Source organism: Anas acuta, chromosome Z (assembly GCF_963932015.1).
Source record: "Anas acuta chromosome Z, bAnaAcu1.1, whole genome shotgun sequence".
NCBI classification, from domain to species: domain Eukaryota; kingdom Metazoa; phylum Chordata; class Aves; order Anseriformes; family Anatidae; genus Anas; species Anas acuta.
In genome coordinates this window covers 59,354,271-59,373,563 of record NC_089017.1, presented here as the reverse complement: position 1 = coordinate 59,373,563, position 19,293 = coordinate 59,354,271, and the positions used below count along the sequence as shown (strand labels likewise).

Here is a 19,293-nt window from a genome sequence, read left to right as displayed (position 1 = left end):
ACACCCATCACAATCTAGGACAGAAAAGTTCAAAAGCTGTATTTTTCCTTGTTATTTTTTTAACTTCTTTGTGATGGCTTCAACTGTGGAAGAAATATAGACTCTGAATTCAGCAAAAGTAACGTAAAAAGAACCATTTACCAAATGTCTTTGTTGTTAAATGTGTTTCTCTAAGGCTTTGTACACTGTATGTAGTTTTTACATCAACTGGATTTTTTCATTACACAAATAACCAAAATATTTGCTATAAAACCTTAGGCCAAACTGCTCTGAGTCTGGAGTAGGTGACCTCTAGATGTCTTTTCCAACCTGTTTTTTTTTTTTAAATGTGTGTGTGTTCCTGTTCTTCTCTGCATGCTATTGTGTCTTCCTACTAATATTGCAATATAGAAGAATACATAAACAGCAATAAGTTATACCTGTGTATAAGCAGAGTATTTTTTTCTTCCATCACCATTGTTATTTCTTCTCTAGTTTTGTTTCTTCTAATGCAGCGTGTGAAAGTGGATAGCTTTACTTGCACAAGTGATTTTATTTAACCGTTTATTTATAAATCTATTTAAGTTTCTTAATAAGTTTAAATAAGTTTAAAATAAGTTTCTTCCGTGCATGTGTTCGTTCTGGGTCAGGCCTTCATGAGGCAAAGCTTGTGACTTTCATTTGTACGTGAAGTACTGTACTCTAACATCTATATAGATGTGTGGCAGTGTGAACAGTAAATAAATAAGGATTAATCTTTCAGATGAGACATTGGTTGAATATATGAACTGTTTCATTTATCTTGTGGAAATCAACATTTTATTATTTTTTTTTGTCTGCATTTGTGAAACTGGTAGAAGTCTTTTGTTTTCTTTAAAAGTCATTCGTTCAATATGAATATGCATGTAAGCATTTCATTTATTTTCTATGTATTTTCAAGTGTACTTTTAATTCATTTACTAAAAATTGTAAATCATCTCATCTGTGCAAAAGCAAGGGATGGAGTCCATCCAGCCATTTTGTAGTTGCCATGAAAGAACGTGGCACGTCTTTGGTGAGAGACCAGCAGAGCTTTGGTCAGAGCTTTGCCTTTAGGAACCACAGCGCAAATATGAGGAATACGCTGTAAGCTGATTTGTCAAGAAAAGCGGAGAGTTTACCTTGTTTACATGCATTAATTAGTAAGGCATGCATTAATAAAATTTGACAAAGTTGAGACTTCCTTTTTCCACTCCTTCGCCAGGCAGGGTTCTTCAGGGAGGTAAGCGTGGAAGCACTGAGCTGTAGCTGATTTATTTTATGTTTTAAATAAATAGAGTTTTATTCAAAAATGAATGTGCCTGTTACTTAGTTTCAGAATTGGACATCTCTGTTTGAGACACTTCTAGCTTGGCACCAGTGGTGGCAAGTGAAAAAGAATTGTAGTAGCAGAAGCTGAATGTATTTATATGTGATTCATTAAAAACTTTGTGTTTCCTATTGAAATGAAGCACACCAAAATAAGTGCTAAAAAGTGGAGAAGAATTGAACAGTGTTGCAAATGGAAAATGTTTTTGTAGTTTGAATAAAAGTGTGCAATATTTAAATAGATATATAAATCTTGGTTTTCTATTGTACCTTTATTTATTTATTTATTTATTTATTTATTACAGACAGTCATTTTAGAAAATGAAGAGCTTCCTAAAATATTTCTTGATTTCCTGAACGTTCGACATGTACCTACCCTGCCAAAAGCAGAAAGTTGTGGGTAAGCTCTCTTTTACTGAAAAATACATGGAGGCCAGAAGGCCCATATCCACTCAGTGCTGATGCAATTCCGTTGACTTAAAATGGTCTTGCTGCCAACTCTAACACTGTAAAATAAATGGGCATTAGGTTCATGTTAAGTATGTTTATATATCCCCAAAAGGTGGTAAAATAAATCCAGCCTGTTCAAAGACAGAAATGAAGTTAAATGTAATATTCTTGGAAAGCAAAGGAGAGTTTGGATGAGAAAAATATGATTTTCTCATAGATCTTGAAGTATCTAGTGAAAAGAATATTAAAATATATTCATAAACACTCACTGCATAGAAAGAATTTGTGTGTGTATGATTTATGGTTATTATTAATATTTGGACAAAGCAGAAATTTATTCTGTGATCATTTTTATGTTCACCCTGTCTGTGTTTGAAAATGGGGTCTTTCATCTCTCTGATGACGTCTACTCCAATAGCCCCATTGCCCTCCCCTTGGGAAGGGTTTTTGACCAGTGTAGAAAAAGAGACTCTCAGTATGATTATGGTGAATGCAATGGCTATGGAATCCGAGAACAGTGTAGCTGGAAGTTCTTTTATTGTCTGTAGGGAGAATAATTTCTTTCACTATCCAGCCTGACATGGTTGGAAGGTCCAGCAGCATTGTTTGAACTTGCTCCCTAGGAAGCTGAGTCCCTGCTCCACTTCAGAGAACATCCTGTGCCTCTGCAGTAGAGAGGGGTAGGTTGAAAAGCGTATAGATAAATTTGAGGGCCTCTTAGACTCGGAGGTGTCAATGGCCCTGAGTGGTCTCCAGCATTCAGTTGTCTAAACCCTGATAACCTCGTTGTCTCCATGAAAGCAGACAGGTTGTCCAGCCAACTACACTGTTGAGTTGTGGAGCCAAACCCAAATCATGGTTGGCAAATGGAGATCCAAAATGGAGCTGGAGAGAAAGGCATGGTCCCTAGCTTCTTCTGCATGGTAGTAAATCTGCTGCTGCTTTTAAGTAGGATGTTAAAACTCAAACTGAAACGTTAAAGCAGAGCTTTAAATTAATATCTACCTCCCTAAATGGGCATTTGTATGAAAATTAATTTAGGTGTACATCACAAGCCATGATTTTCCCAGAGAATAATGGAATTGTCACTCCAAAAGTGTAAAATTTGCAATTATGGTTCACCAATGGTGCACCTAATATTGAAGATCCACAGGGATTATTCAGCTACAACACATACAGTGGTTTTGAGGGTGATTGTGTCATAGCAAATATGCTCCATATGCAGTCAGTGTGGTATTAGCAGTCATGCTACCCACAGCAGATACATAAAACCATGTAAATTCCAAAAATGTTGTCCAGAAAAAAATAAATAAGCAGCCTTCAGTGATGCAGACACAAGCCAGCAGACTTGCAGTTTTCACTTGTAGTTAATGACATCAGCCAACACCCAGAGCGGGACAGTGCACCCATCACTGTACAGATAGGTGTGCTGGTGAATCTGTTGGAGTAAAGTGGATTCTGTGATTTCCAGGCAGTAGTGGTTGTAAAATAATACTGCCTCCCTTGCAGCTACTGACCAGACAAATGCTGCTCCCTTTTATGGTTCTTGAAGGATTTGGTGGTGGTTTATTTTTATGGTTGGTTGATTGGTGGGGTTTGTGTGTGTGTGTGTGTGCATGTTGTTGTGTTGTTGATTTTTTTTTTTTTTGATTGTGGCTTAATTTTATTTTAACTAAAGTTTCTTCTAACTTTAATTGCAGCTCTTTCGATGAAACAGAATCTGAAGAATCAAGGTGAGCTCGATTTCTAATCTTTCTAGGATGTCAGATTAATAAACTACTTGCAATTATTGGCATTTCCTGAATTTTCCTTGCAGTTGTCAAAATAAAAGTAGTTTAATACTGAAATTATATTTATTTGTTAAATGTCACAGCTAATTTCATCAGCTGTGTTAGCTCCATCTCTTTGTGCTGTGAATTGAGCATGCCTTATGCTTATATATAGAAATTCCTTACAAAACCCTAACAGAATCCTGTTAGCTGTGAAATATTTCTAGGAGTGTTTTTACCCATTGAAGTGTATTTCTTTGTAGCAAGGAGATTTAACAGAAGTTATTTAGAGGCTTGGGATCTTCCCTAAGCATTTGATAGAGCTTTGTGAATCTGGTTGCTCTGCCTTGCAAGTGTATGCACAGAGCAGACCAGAGAGGGCTGGCACTGGCTGGAGAAGGTTGTGGGTTGTGTGAGCAGGGTGGGAGACAGTCCTGGGACGCTGGTCACTCTACCCAGGTAAGGCATACCTGGAAGGAGGCTGGAAAAACACAGTGAAATTTCGAGCCTGCTTAGTGGCCAGAAGAGCCTACAGGCAGTGGTACCTGGCTGAGTTGTTCTTGTCTGCGTTACAGCAAGCAGAGCAGGATCGGGAAGACTCAGGCTGGCTGCACGCCACCCCTCCTGGGTGTGACCTGTTCACCCCCAATTTCAAATTAATGGTTTCACTTTGTGGCAGCGGAGCGGCGAGCCTTGCTCCTGGGAGGTGGCGTCCGCCCCCCTGGACAGCAGTGGTGTGCAGAAACGCTCCAGCACGAGTCCTGAGCAGCTTGATCACCTCACTTTATCAAAGCTAGTTTGTAGAATATTCTGTTTACTGTCCCTTGATACTGACATCCCTGTTCTTGACCTTTCCAGCAAACTGTCCCACCAGCCTGTGCTGCTGTTCCTGAGGGATCCATATGTCTTGCCTAAAGCCAACGGTAATCAAACCTGTCATCTGCTAACAGTGCTTTACTGATCTGACCCCGTGCCGCATAAACCACATTATTATTAATACAGGCGTAGTCAAACGACACAGGTCCAAAATCTAATAACCTGCCAATAAAACAATAGTTCTTGTATAGGAAACCATTAGAGCACTGAGTGGGGCGGGTGATTTATAAAAGGGTGGATTTTTCTCTCCTAGTTGTTCTCTTGTTCTCTGAGACAAATCTACTGAGAATTCAAATCAGGAGACTAAGAACATTTTTTTTTTTTTGTTGACCCTTTGGGCTGTTTTGCCTGAAGGATTTGAACTTAGAGGCCCGGTCCTTTATAAGTGCTTTTTCCCTAAACACCAGTCGATCTACTGTGAGCATGTTTGTGTTTCCATTTGGATTATTACTATTTCTTATCATTTATAACCTCTAGAGCTCTTTAGGGGAAGAAAAAAGAAAAAAGAATGTATACTTTTAAGCGTAATTGATGTGTTCACAGGACATTTATGTTAGCCTTCATCTCTTAATACATGGTTCAAAAGAGTGTTTGAAATAACTTGTTATAAACCTTTTTCCCTTTCATTTTTTTAAAGTTCTTTGCATTATTAATTTAGAGAGCTTATCCTCTGTCTTCTTTCTAGAATTATATATGTGCAGGGAAAAAAATGATATTTTTAGTACTCTGTTACACCTGGATTTGTCATTTTACTTGTTAGAAGTGTTATTTCTACTAAATTTTGTATTAAAATACATGTTTTGACTTTTCATCCTTTTTCATTATGGGTATGAATATACTTTCAAGGAAGAACTTTCACCCTGAGCTCTAAATTAAGATTATTTTAAACATGGTATTCTCTTTGATTGTATAAAATACCATCTATTGAAATCAAAAGTTAGGTTCTTGAGCTACCCTGAAAATCATGAAATTTTAAAGAGTAAGTATAGAAGAAAACAAGTGTTTGCTTGTAGTTTCTTAGCCAGTCAAGTGTGAGATTTTCTCGTGAGATTTTCTCTTTATTTTCTTGAGATTTTCTCAAGATAACGCATATAAATACCTGACAGGAAGGTATAAAGAAGACAGAGCCAGGCTCTAGTCAGTGGTGCCCAGTGCCTCTCATGCTCCTGCACACAGGAGGCTGAAAGTGACCAAGCACTGGCACAGGCTGCCCAGAGGCTGTGGGGTCACCGTCCTTGGGGACCTCCAAAAGCCCCCTGGACGTGGTGCTGGGCACACTGCTGTGCTTGGACCCAGCACCCCCAGAGGTCCCCCTCAGCCTCAGCCATGCTGTCATTCTGTTGATTTCCAAGCTATCCTTCAAAACCACTGGGTCCAGGCTCATGTATTTTGGGCAGTTACCAGTTATATGCGTAGTTACATAGTTAACAGTCTGTTTTGCAGCCTGTGTCCACTTAAGCAAGTAGTGTGGCCCAACAGGACTGACCCCTGGAGTCTTCATATAAAGCCACAGCTCCAGAGTGAAAGAGTGGGTGCAGAAGTCCTGTGTCACTGAGGTGCACAGCAGACACATTGTAGGGTGGTTTTGTTTCCTCTTGGGTTCGTGCTGCCTGGTTACAGGGACTGAAAGGCAATTTGAGGCTGGAGTAGGGAGCACAAAACTGAAGAACCAACATCAAGTGGAAATGGTTAGAAGAGTCACTTGGCAGAGTCATTCCTTACCCAAAATGACAGCACTAATGCAGAGGCACCCACAGAGTTACCTCTGTCTAAAATTGTTTCAGATGCTACTTAGGCTAATATTTAGAGAGAGCTGCAGTGCTTATCGTAATCTTACTGTTTAACACTCTGCTTAATTGCAGACTTGGACTCGTCTAGAACAGTGTGTAAATTATGAATGTCATTTAATTCCAAATTATTCCCAAGGGAGAAAATGGGCTTTACGTACAGTTATCTTGAAACATTAAGATAGTGCTTAGTGTTTCCAGCCCACATGTAAGGGTTTGCTCTAAGACTTGTGCTCAAGGTTTTGCAGTTCTGTGAGGGTATTTATCTTCCTTTCCTAAAGCGTACTATGAGTAAGGCTGAACTTCCTTTTCTTGAAACCGTCAGTAGCTTTACAGTGAATTTTGTAACTACATTTTTTAAGTATTGCTCTATTTTGGATGAAGATAAATGTCTCTTCTGTTGCATGACATGTTTAAATATTAAGTAGACCTTGTTAATGACAGCTGAGACAAAGGACTTTTAAGGCTTTTGCCAACGCAGCCTTTTTTTGTCTTTAACATACAATATTTAGAATTTTATATGGCAGGTTTGCCATATCTGAAGACCCTAAAATATCAAATTCACTTGCAAATTATTCTTTACCTTAATATTTAATGAATTAAAACACAAAGTAGAATGTGAGCTCTAGTTTTAAAAGAGGGGAGGAAAAAAAACAACCACTAGGTCTAGAGGCTCCTCTGAGTTGACTCAGCCTAGTCAGAAAGAAAACAGTTTTTACACAACTACTGTTGCCTTTAAATCAACTTTCTTTGTACCACAGAGAAAATACAGAATGCGCTTTCTAAAATTTTGTCTCTGCTCAGTTCCCACTTTGATAGATTCCTTTGTAAAAAGCAGCCAAGGTTCTTCTATGACGAAAAGTAAGTGTCCATTAGCAAATAACTATTCATTGCATTCACTCTTTGAAGAAGGTCAGCTATGACAGTTGTTTAGATCAGAAGTGGAGTTAGTCTTTCCTGGGTACAGAAGTGCCTGTGCTAACATCTTTTGATAAAATAGGAAATTGTGTATTTGTGTTTTTTTAATGAAATAAATAGCTGTTTCTGGAATGTAATAATCTGTTTTTCCCCGTTGTACTGTTATTTGTCTTCATAAAGGACAATGTTGCTATTATCTTAATGACTGGATTTTAGGCATTGTTATGTTCCTAGACAACTTTCCAAAAATTAGATTTACAATTACAAACATCACTGGTTTTCAGACTGACTTTTTCATGATGTACCTAACACAGCACCTACATTAGCATAACATAAGCACCTATTCTGAAGGACAACGGAGGGAAAAATCTAAAATGCTGAAAAATAGAATCTCAGATTTAGTGTCACTTGCTTGAAAATTGTTCTGACAGTTCCTGAAGTTACCCTACATATCACAGAACTGCAAGACTGTGTTTCAGTGTACTATTGTGTTTAACAAAATTAATATGCTTGATTTTTAAAGCAACAAGGCCTCACAGTAGATTCGATGCTGTAAAGTTGTTATCTCTTTTTATTAAATACCTATTTTGCTGTACATCCCGTAGTACATACCGTAACAGAACGAGGAAATGCAGGTTACTGCAACTTCAGCATTTAATTTAGAAGGAAAATGTCAAACTGCTCTTCCTGATTTATTTTTTAATAACATTAATGGTAACAATGTAGAGTTACCCTATCAGGGTGATCTGGGATAGCTGAGCTTGCACAACCCAAGAGATCATTATTGGATTCAAAACACTAACAGGAAATGTATAATGACAACTTACTATGAGAAGTTAGGAAAAATTATGCCTGTATTGTTTAAGATGGAGGTTGCAGTTCATGTCAACATCCTAAAATACCTGTTTGTAAAGTCTGTAGTACATTTGAATTACCTTGTTAATACCTGATGAGTTAACTCCTTTAAGCTAATAAGGATTTTTTTTAACTCAGTCCAAATCTACATTTTGCTCACAGTTTTTAGCTCTAAAATGATATTAGCAGCAGGACTAGGGGGCAAAACCTAATTCCCACCCACATTAGTACTTTAATTTATCGAGTGTCTGATGATTTTTATGAAAGCTGCATCTGCCCATTTTTGAATATCCTTCAGGCTCATAGCTGAAGTAAAAAAATTAATTAGGGTGGAAAGTTCTATATTAGAACCATTCTTTCAATTTTGAGATCATAAAATGTGATCAGAAATTCTTACTTCCAATGCCCGGTGATTTAAGTCAACCCTTCATTAAGAAGGCAGGAGCTGGCTGAAAAATGTTTTCACTTCAGTAATGTACATGCTGCCATTCCTGTGTGTGGATATATTGTCTTTCATCAGGTAATTCCTTCACGTTAAATTTAACATGAAAATTTAAGTGCCTGTTTCCTCTGCAGCTGTGGTGAGCTTTTTTTGTTTTTTTTTTTTCTCCTTCATATAATATAGGATGACTTTTTCTAACATGTGACATTTCATGCTGATTAGTCAGCCTGAAATTTTTCTGCCTCAAATAATCATCTCTGATGGTATAGGCATCCCCAAGTCTTCTCAGTCTAAACATTGCTGTAAACCACAATGGAAAAACAGCTTTGAAGTATTCCCAGTAGCAATCTCGGAATTCCTTCAAGTATATTGAGATTTTGTTAGAAATTGAATTGCCAGTGTAATCCATCTTCCTTGTGAGAAAAGATTCAGATAAAGAGCTGGAGCCTAGCAGCATTAAGTATTAGAACATCCCTTTAAATCAATAAGCTACAAATCTGGCAGCGCATTCATGCAATACCCAGTGCTACACTAAAGTGGCTTTAGTGCTGAAACAGCATTACTAATAGCACATCCCCAACACGGATAAACAGTTGAGTGATGTAGTAACCCAGATTATACTAGGCTTTACCTAGTGAAGTTTCACAGGAATGCCTATTGCACTGACATAGATAATAAAGCACGGTATTTTCTTTTCTTTTCTTTCAGATGACTTTCCTAATGTCGTTATAGAAGGCATCCTACATGGAATATTTTATCCTCATTTACTGCCAAGGTAGAAGGGATACGTGGCTAGAAGAAGCTGAATCAAGTCTCCGAGTCATGCTTAATGATACTAGTAAGAATAAGGTTCTGTAATGTGATAATTACATTCAAAATCAAGAGGCACAACCTCAGCTTCAGTTCAAGCATAATATCTTTCAAAATAAAATCAGTCACTACAGTTGCTGCTTTTAAGGAAACAAAAAAAAAAGATATGGAAACAACAGTATAGAAGTTATTTATACTTTATATATAGACATGCTCTAACTATTTAACACTAAAAGCTGAAAGTCATACACTGAATTACACTACCCTTTGAAAATAATTAAAATAATTACTTTTTAATCATTTCTATCATAAGTTACACTAAACTTTTTTGTACCTGGATTTTTCCCAGCACATGTACCCATTGCTGGCAGTGGATAGATTGAAAGTGCTGGCACTGAAGAGAGAGCGTGAGAAATTGGAGGGGAAAAAAAAGGCAAGAAAAATTTGAAAATATCTTAAAGCATTTTACTTTTTCTTAATTTATTTTGAGTCTGCTCCTTAATATTAGATTGGAAAAGAGAAAACGCAGGTGTATGGAGAGTTCCTGTTAGAAAACATGCTTCCAATTCTGTAATGCATAGCTTTCTTTCAGAAAATTGTCTAGATTTTAGTCAAAATGATTTTTGATCGACCAGGCGATTTTACATGGCATTTACATGTATGCATCTAATTTCGTTGCGACAAATAATCTGTATGTGTATGTATGTTTACTCTGAGTTGACTTGCAGACTGTATTCCATATCTTAACATTTTATGAGTCACAGAGCACGCAGCTCTGTGGTAAGCTAATGCAAGACAATAATTAATTAGTAACTTGATAAAACATATACATGTATATACATGTACTTGTGTATATATGTATTTGTTCAGATTTAACTGGAAACTGTATATGTGATACTGGAGTTTACAAAATAAATTACTTGGAACTTGAATGTACTGCTTCAGTGTATTTTTTGTGCATTTGTGTTCCAACAAGATATTTCTGAACTTAACAGGGATGGTTCTGACATCGCCACACAAAGCATGATAAAATACTTGGCTGCCTGTTCATCTAATATTCCCAGCACCACGCTATCCGAATATGCTGCACTTACAAAACAGTGTGACTGAACAGCCACTATGTCCTTGGGCTAATCAGAGAAATAGTGTTGCACAAAAGCAGTAGCAGCTAAGCTAGGCGCTGACAGAAGTCGGATCCTGGAGACCTGGGTTGCCTGCTGCTGCCTGCTGCATGTTTTAAAGCTGCTTGTAAATGGTGAAAAGTCGGGACTTGCTTAAGAGGTAAACCTGTGACTGCAGGACTTGTTCAGGTGGTAGAGCTCTCTTTCCTGTCTGAGGGATCAACCTCCAGGAAAGGTAGCAGCAGAAAGCTGTTTGGCTAAGGGGGTACAAAGTGTTCTTGCTCTTACTTCCAAACACTGCTTCCTAGTGATGCTTTCTTGAGTCTTACCTGGAACATTTTATTAGAAAAAAAACAAATCCACAGCACAACCTGAACAGCGTTAAGAGGGAAGTCTGATTGCCTAATACTAGGCAAATCTGGAGCTTTCCTCTAGTGATGTTTTAGAGAAAGCAATGCTTCACAGATCTCCAAAAAAAGCATCAGTATTTACCTTCAGGAAAGGCCTCAGGACTGTGGATGATGAACCAGCAGAATTATCCTTGTAACTGCAATTGAATTTAAGAAGACCTTTTATAAGTCCCTGCAGTCTTCCTGATTACTTGCAAGCACAGAGGGTGCCAGTAGGCAACTCTACAAGCATAGTGCTCACTCCTACCCTACGCCGTGCAAAGTCAGAACACCTCGCATGGCCTGCAGGACATCTTCCAGGAGACCAGGCACTTCTAAGTTAAGTGGTGTGCTGCCTTGGGTGCAGGTGGATGAATCCTTCACCAGATCTTGGAGCCAGCTCTTATGTCTCAAGTAAGTTCTAAAATGCTGCAAACCTCAAGAGAAAAGAAGTCCATATCTCTGATGAAAAACACTGTCTAACTCATTAAAGAGACAAAACTGTCCCAAAGTGGAACCTTATGCTAACCTTGTTTAAAAGCTACCAGTTAAGCTGTCAGCTTGTAAGAGTATTTAAGAACCGTTACAAAAATAATGAATCTGAAGTTTCATCTCTAACATACAGCAAAACTGAAAGAAAGTGTCTGAGCTTTCCCATAGATAACATGATTAGCCATGATACAAAATCCACCATGCTGTAGAACCAAGGACTCCTCTGTTTTTATCAGTGTTTAACTGATGATTGTATTTAACAATAGAAAGAGCTGTTCTTCCTTGAGTATAGGATTGTATCTGAACACAGTGCTTTTTTGAAAGACAGTAGGAACACTATCTGACAAGTTAAGATTAGAGAAATTTACCACCCAGCTCAAATCTTACAAACTCATCTGAGAAGCAGCACCCCTTCACAGTTTGTAGAATCAACTGAAGTGAAAAAAAAAAAATTAAAAAAAAAAATGGTGGAAAACAAACATAAAAAAAAAAAAACACACACACCAAAACCCTCTTCAGTATTTATTTGAAATCCAAGTTTATTTATTCAAAACATTTATTTTATTGCCCCCCCAAGAAATGTATTTAAAAGAAGCTGATACTTTTACAGGAAGTTACATTCTCAGTTGAAAAGCTGAAAACAAAAATTGCAAAAATTTCCAGAGAAAACAACACGACTGTTTCAAATGTTGAAAAAAAAAAAACAGAGGTACTTCTAAAATTTTTCATGAGAGACCTTTTCTGCAAGATTCAGGATTTAGCTGGGTATGTCTTGATTTTCAAGGTGTAACAGGTCCATCAAATTATTACAGAAACAGCCCTATCTACTATGTATGTGGCAAATGATAAGCATTGTCTACAGATAGCCTCGTGTTTTAAGGAGAAAACACAATGGCTAATCGAGGTCAGTCAAAAATCTGGGCCCCAAAGAATTAGATTTTACTTTCCATTTCAACTGCTGGTCTCACCAGCCATCTACTTCAACTACAAATGGCTCTTTCACAGCTATTTTGCCACTGTTCACAATCACACAGTCTTGAAGGGGGCGGTCATGTTCATCTGTCTGCTGAAGTTCTATCGAGTGCACCACAGACTGCGTAAAACATAAAAATAAGTTCTGTTTAGTCACAGAAATGCCAATAACTTGAGCCTGGCACCAGGTAAGCACCCAGGTGCTCCTAGCATTACTGGTTATTAAGCAACATCTGAACTGAGACCTTTTCCCTGTTCAGTTCCCACAGACACCTTTTTCCACGGTACCAGTGGTGCCACTCCGGAACCCACACAAAGTTGGCAGAAGCACATGGCTGGCTGTTTGCCCTTCTATAAAAACAATTTAAGCCAACAAAATATTACCAAGGAGCAACTGAAACTATCCTTTCAGCTGATCAGCCTAGCACATACAGAGTCTTATCTGAGGTCTTTGAGCAGAAGCTGAATCCAGAGACCATAAGGGATGAGTGGTGAATGTTTTTCTAATCCTACATCACAACTGGGCTTACAGAAATCTGATGACTACTTTCACCTTCAGTATAATTGACACACAGATTTTAAGTGCAGTACCATGCCTGCCAGCCAGACAGGCAGAGGCCTCATGGTAGGCAACTAATTAAAGTAGTATTTTTAAAGGACAAAATTCAGTTAGAAATATTGACTATCTGTCTTTGGATATCTGCCCATTAATCTAACAAAACTAAAACTTAGCCTAAATCTCTCAAAATTTTTCAGCTACTACTGTAGCTCACAAGAACTGCATTCAACATGCAGGAGGGGGTAGGAAGGAAAGTGTTCTGATGAGATTTTCAAACTTCCCACAGAACTGATCAGTGCAGCAAGTCATGTTTCCCCATTTATTTCAAAACACAGATTAAATGGAGTAATTTAAAAGGAGAAGTATGATCTGTTGGAAAAAATTTTTGAACTTAAATATTCCATTTGCAATCATATATTTGATCAGTTTTGCTGCTGTACACATTTTGAGGATATTAACCATAGATTTCTAACTTTTTAAACAATTTGAATATGTTTGTATACTTTACATTCACATGCTTCTAAAAAACCCTGCCAACGAAAGTCTTATCCATAATTAGCATGTGCTACAAAGTTAGATTTTCACTTGTAGAAATACATTTATTTCATGGTTAACAGCAGTACTACAAGGGGAACGTGAGCTTTGTCTATTTGTAATCTGCGAAGGTATTGGTGCTGATTTCAGTGGTTAGTGGTCTGAAACAAGAAGTGTGAAAGCCAAAGGATGACTTAAGTTTCCATTTCTGTAATCATCTTCAGCTATTTCTTTCAATTCTAAATCTTCCAGCTTCAAGCTCTTCACGTTGTTTTTCTACCATATGCACATTAGATTAACACCAAGTTGTCTTGAACAATTGAGGGCAAATTATGCTAACACAGATACTGTGCAAATTTTCCTCAATTAATCTTACCATTACTTTTAACTTACCATTCCGTCAAGGACTTTGCCAAATACTACATGCTTTCCATCTAACCAGGAAGGCTTTGTCACACTGATGAAAAACTGGGATCCGTTGGTATCTGGGCCAGAATTAGCCATGCTAACCCAACCAATTCCATAGTGTTTGAGCTTGAAGTTCTCATCAGGAAATTTTTCTCCGTAGATGCTTCTTCCTATGATAAAAAAAATATATAAATATATCAAATAATAATAAAAAACATCTTCAAAAATGGGAAAAGCAAAGTACAAATTCAAGATCTAAAGATTAAAAGATCTAAGATACTAAATATAAAGATTAATGAATTAATGAATTTGAGTAAGCTCAGCAACATCACCGTTGCATCATCAGCCACTCTGCAAACTGAAAACATTTTATGTGTAAAAAGTAAGGTAAGATAAAACACCAGATATAAGGAGAGAATATTTTAAGCTGACCATGCTTTAGCCCCTGAATTTAACAAGCAAACTCAGGATCTTTCTTCAAAGGTCCTGCTAACATACAGCACTGAACAACAGTATACTTCAACGTCTTCCACAAATTTAAATTACATAATTATATCCCCTAAAAATAAAGTAGCCATATTTTGTGACAATTTTAGTATTTCCTTTTATAAGATTTTCCTCCTAGTATACAAAATTACTTTAGACGTTTGGGAATGTATGGAGACCAGACGGAAGCTAGCCCAAAAGACTCAGTGTGTACTGGTGCAAACATTACATGAGGATTTTGGTGTTTTAAAATAGTCTAGATGAAAAAGCGTTAGTCATGTTTAAGCCACCACCGCTTTGAAAAGAGAACGCTGTCGCATTCTTTATTTGTACAGTGCCTTGCACAGTAGGGGCACTGCTCCCAACACACTGCCAGATGCTATCCCAATAAACAGTATGAGCAGGCAAACAAACATTGCCTACCTTTAATGCTAAAACTGTGTCTTTGGTATTTTAGCCTTCCCCATTGTTCGCTGCAAGGAAAAGGAATGTGTGTTTTCCATTCTGTCCCAGCGGGGAAATCACTAACACTGTATGCAGACAGTTCAAATCGGAGCGCCTAAAGAATATGCGTGTAAAGGAAGAGAAGAAATCAGAAGCCAGAATGCATGCAATGCAAGAGATGCTGCACTAGGGCTGGCTGAACTGCCCTTCCAGAGGCTCGGGAGGCAGAAGTTTTAAATTCACAAGAAGAAAAAAAAGAGAGGGCAACACCCTCATTTTTCTGATTTCTCTATCCCTGGTTTGAAATTCCCTCCCGCAGCACATTTCAGAAAGTTCCACTGAAATGGCTGAGCACGGACTATGCCTCCCCTACCTGCCTTCACTCTATGCGCTTCCACTCGTTCATCGCAGATTAGTTTTCTGTAGGTTAACTTAAACTGGTTTGTGTATACATGCAGTGACTGCCTCAGGGAAGAAGCACTGCTGCAAAGCCAGCGCAGGGGAAGGTAGAGATGTCCATCTTTTGGAGACAGGATGCCGTGAGAGCTGCTCAGCTGCTCAGGAGGCTCCAACCCACCACGCAAAGCCATGCTGCTTGAACAAGTCAGACAGAAAAGAGCTATCTGCAAAAGTTTAGGACAAAGGAACCTCTATGTGTAATCTGGTAATCCAAATAGTCTCAGCTTATGCTCCAAGATGCTTGGAAAAGTACTAGATGCTTCCAAAACAAATGTTTTCTTCATTTATGGGAGTTGAAAGAAAGAAAGAAAATGTTGTTTTGCCTATCTTTTCTGTAGGCATTTGAAGAAAGGAGAGGAAAACTGACAGATACTGAGTATGTTACCTCCTGATCCATCTCCAGCTGTGAAGTCCCCTCCTTGAATCATGAAGTCTTTGATCACACGATGAAATTTACTTCCTTTGTATCCATATCCTCTCTAAGAAAATGAAATACATCTTTAAATGAATATAACATACTGTTGTATGTGATCATATGGACGTAAGCCCATGGTGAATCATCACATGTCAGAGAATACACCACCGCCTGAGAGAAATACTGGCAACAAACAAACTAAAGTGAGATGCAGGTGAATGCAGCTGGGGTGCAGAGCCAGAGAGCAGGTAGCTTCACCCAACCACAGTGCCTCCCCATGCTAGATCTGCACAGTAGGGACAGACTGAGATGCTGATACCCAACTTCCCATAATTACATCCTGTGAAACATCCTGCAGGGACTTCTGAGCCTTACACAGCAGAGCACTGAGAGCCTGAGGGATGGCTCTCCTGCACTGACCCGCTGAGTTAAGATGGACAGTTCACGGCTGAACTGGCATTTAACGAGTGTTTATTTCCCATATCCAAACTTTAGCACATGGTGAAAGAAAACTGCAAACCTACTTCTCCAGTTGCCAGTGCAATGAAGTTCTCCACAGTTCTGGGGACAACCTTTCCAAACAATCCAATTGTAATTCTGCCAACATCTCTGTCTCCAATCTTCACGTCAAAGAACACCTAGATGTTTTTGTGAAGAGAACACAAGAGATACAAACATGAGTGCAGCAAAAAGACCAAGCTTTTCAAAGTGCACAACAGTAAGAAACAGCCTCTGGCGGATCTATATTAATAGCATCCTTCAGTCCCTGAGGGTGCTGTTTTCCTTCCAGCCATCAAAACCAGATTAGGCAAACTGTCCGAGAACGGGTGGCTACACATTTCGTTTCTAATTGTTTTTAAGGGCTGAATGGCACTGTTATATCATGGGTCTGAAGGCAAGGTTCAGGAAGCTTTTTCCCAGACATGCATGTGTTTAAAGCCATATGGAAAACGTGAAATAAGAAAGGAAGTAAGGAAGAAAAATGCTGCCATTCCAGTGTCACGGGCCATGACAAAGAACTACAGTGCTGATGCATCCCACAGACGACGGCTTGCCGTCCACTCGCAATCTTTACTGTTTTAGGCATTTGTATGTATGTGATTAAGTAGAGGGGAGAGCCTACAATTCATTAAATTGACAAACAGTGGGAAGAAAACCCTCCAGCTGCAGCAACACGTCACTTTCCCACATAAGAATTCAATGCTGCCCAGAGAAATAACCAGGCTGCTCTAGGTAGCTGGCTGCCCACAGTCTTCTATGTACGTGTCGCTAAAAAAGCGTACTTGGAACAGACAAAAGGCTTAAAAGGCATTTTAATATAGTTCAGAATATCTTAAGGCATCGCTGAATGTGCAAAAATGTTTCAACAATTACTGAAAACAGGAACAGCTGTCAGGAAATGAGGCATTTTGAAGTTCTGAAAAAGTTACATAAAAACTATTACAACTTCTAGGAAACGGCAATGTGTATTCCTATGATGTGGTATTTGCTGTTCCTTGTGGCACTCGACCAAATATTACTTGTCTGCAACTCTAAGAAATTAGTCCAATAATGATAATAAATGACCACAGGCTCTCCAATGTGAATGTCTCTTTCATGTTCCCCTACTAAACATTTCTACCGTTTCTTGATCTTCCATGTGGTTTTGACTGTTTAACTTTTGGCTAACATTATAAAAGCTACATACAAAAATAAAATAAAATTCCTTTTGGTTCACCTCATTCATTTCCTTGGCACTTGGCACTAAATAACATAATTCTTAGATGTGTGGCTCCCCAAGTATTAACAACAAACTTTCACTGATTTCTTGACATCCTAATAAATGTACCCCTCTGAGTCCTGCCCTCAGGACTCCCTAGCTATGGGCTATCTATCACCAGCGTAGGTGTTCCCAACACACCTCAATTTCCACGGAAATGTTGTCCAGGTACAAGGCTGCCTGAAATACGTGAGCATCTGGCAACACAACCAAGGTCACGGAACAATGCCTTCAGGTAGGAGCAATATCAAACGCTGCCACGGAGCCCAAAGATGCCTCTGAAACCTACCCCAGGCAGGAGGCCCCACAGATGGCAGAGCTGCTCAGCCCAGCAGCAAGCCCCGTACTTCCGCGTTGCGTTGCTTGGGCTTACATTTGTGAACACAGAGCAAGCTCCTGGCTTCCCACCTGCACCCCACGCACCTGTCCTACCTGCTTGGTGTTGGGAAAGCACTGCGCTTCCCAGTTACACACTGCAAAATGTGTCACGCCTGCGCTGAGAAGCTGTGCTCTCCTCAGCAAGTCTCTTTAAGTTCTCCGAAAAATCAATGGCACGCTTAGTGAGCTAGCACGGCAGTCCCAAATTTCCAAAAACGCCTGGCCAGGATCTTCACTGAAAACTCTCAGAAAACAAACAGGAGGTGTCTGATTAATATTTATGTAAATGTTTAATATTATTTGCAATTTGCAGTAAGCGTGTCATGCCTGAAATGAAAGAGCCCAGGACACCAGCCAGGTTATGGTGAACGTACCTGTACGTGACCGGGAGAAGATGGTTTACATCAAAAGGAAAAAATGACGAATAGTAATAAATCAGAGGGGGGAAAAAAAGAGGGAAAAAAAAAAAAAAAAGGTTGATTGTTGAAGAAAGGTCTCGTGATTTCTGCTGACCAGGTAACACGATGATACATGAAACGAGCTCCTGATAAACGCAGCATATTGCACGTGGAAAAACCACCGTAGGGCTGCACTGAGGGGCACCAAAAGGGCTTGTCAGAAATTATTCAGGGCTGAGGAGGGCCAGGGGAGGGCAGGACGGTGGCACAGCACCCTGGGCACCGCACACACCGCCGCAGGGTGACCCCAGCGACCCAGAGGAGGCTCTCGGGCAGCAGGGATGCCCGCAGATCTGCAATGATTTCCACGGGGGGAACAGCAAATAAATCCCTGGGAAAGAGAGAGATTTGGCACGGTGCGAGGGGCTCCCTGAGGCTCTGCGGGCGCCGGGCACGGCGTCCTCCAGGTCCCGAGGGCGATATCGCAGCGGGAGGAGGAGCAGTGCTGCCTGACGTGAGGCCAAACCGTGCCATTCATCGCAGATAATCCGCAGGGCAGCCGGGGGAAGCAGCCCCGCCAGTGCGACCCCCCCGGCACCCACCCGCCGGGGAAGGGGAGGGGAGGGGAGGAGAGGGGAGGGGGGCGCCGCCCGATGGGATCGGGCTCGCTGGTGGCCGCCCGGCTGCTCGCTCACCTTGGCTGTCACGCTGGGCCCCCTCCTCTTGAATCCCGCAGCCGCCGGGGCCAGGAAGCAGAGGCAGGCGATGGCGCCGAGCAGCGCCGCCGGCCCCCCGCCGGCCATGGCGCTGCTGAGGGGAGCGCCGCGGCGCCTGCGCCCGCCGCCGGGCGGCTCCTCCTAGAGCCATGTGGCGGGGGGGCCGCGGTCACCCATCCGCCGCGCGGCCGGAGAAGACCCTGCTTAGCTTCTGGGGGGGTGCAGGGGAGGGGCGGGGCGGCGGTGGCGGGTGTTGGTGGTGGCTTTGGGGTCAGGGGCAGCCCCCTCGCTGGGGAGCGGCACCGAAAAGAGCTCAGCGAGCTGGGGGCTGCGACCCCGGTGTCTCGCCCGCCAAGATGGGGAGCAGGGAGCCCGGTGTCGCAAGCTGCTTTAGCTTCGGTGCAGCCCTGTCACCTTCTCTGCTCCAAAGTCTTTCACATTTGGGATCTGTCCTAAAAAAAAGTAACGTGCTGACAGTCCCGGAAAAATGTGCGAGCTGTAACACGGTGAAATCTGTGGCCTCCGAAATT

The 19,293-nt window shown here is 40.4% G+C and overlaps 2 protein-coding genes across 3 annotated transcripts in view; one reads left to right on the top strand and one right to left on the bottom strand.

The window, feature by feature from the left end:
* SNX24 (sorting nexin 24) overlaps window positions 1-10,165 on the top strand; it is a 93,615-nt gene extending 83,450 nt beyond the window's left edge. For both annotated transcript variants that reach the window (XM_068666499.1, XM_068666498.1), the window contains 4 exons: window positions 1,632-1,726; window positions 3,477-3,509; window positions 4,404-4,468; window positions 9,132-10,165. In XM_068666499.1, the coding sequence (XP_068522600.1) occupies window positions 1,632-1,726; window positions 3,477-3,509; window positions 4,404-4,468; window positions 9,132-9,202 (264 nt within the window). In that variant the 3' untranslated portion in view covers window positions 9,203-10,165. The remainder of the gene's footprint in view (window positions 1-1,631; window positions 1,727-3,476; window positions 3,510-4,403; window positions 4,469-9,131) is intronic.
* Window positions 10,166-11,744: 1,579 nt separating this feature from the next.
* On the bottom strand, window positions 11,745-18,900 carry PPIC (peptidylprolyl isomerase C). The gene is made up of 5 exons (XM_068666497.1): window positions 18,743-18,900; window positions 16,037-16,150; window positions 15,483-15,576; window positions 13,694-13,878; window positions 11,745-12,328 (listed from the first exon to the last, which is right to left on the bottom strand). Exons 1-5 carry the CDS (start codon window positions 18,848-18,850, stop codon window positions 12,200-12,202), a joined length of 630 nt encoding a protein of 209 aa, XP_068522598.1. The 5' UTR covers window positions 18,851-18,900; the 3' UTR covers window positions 11,745-12,199.
* Between the last annotated feature and the right edge of the window lie 393 nt (window positions 18,901-19,293).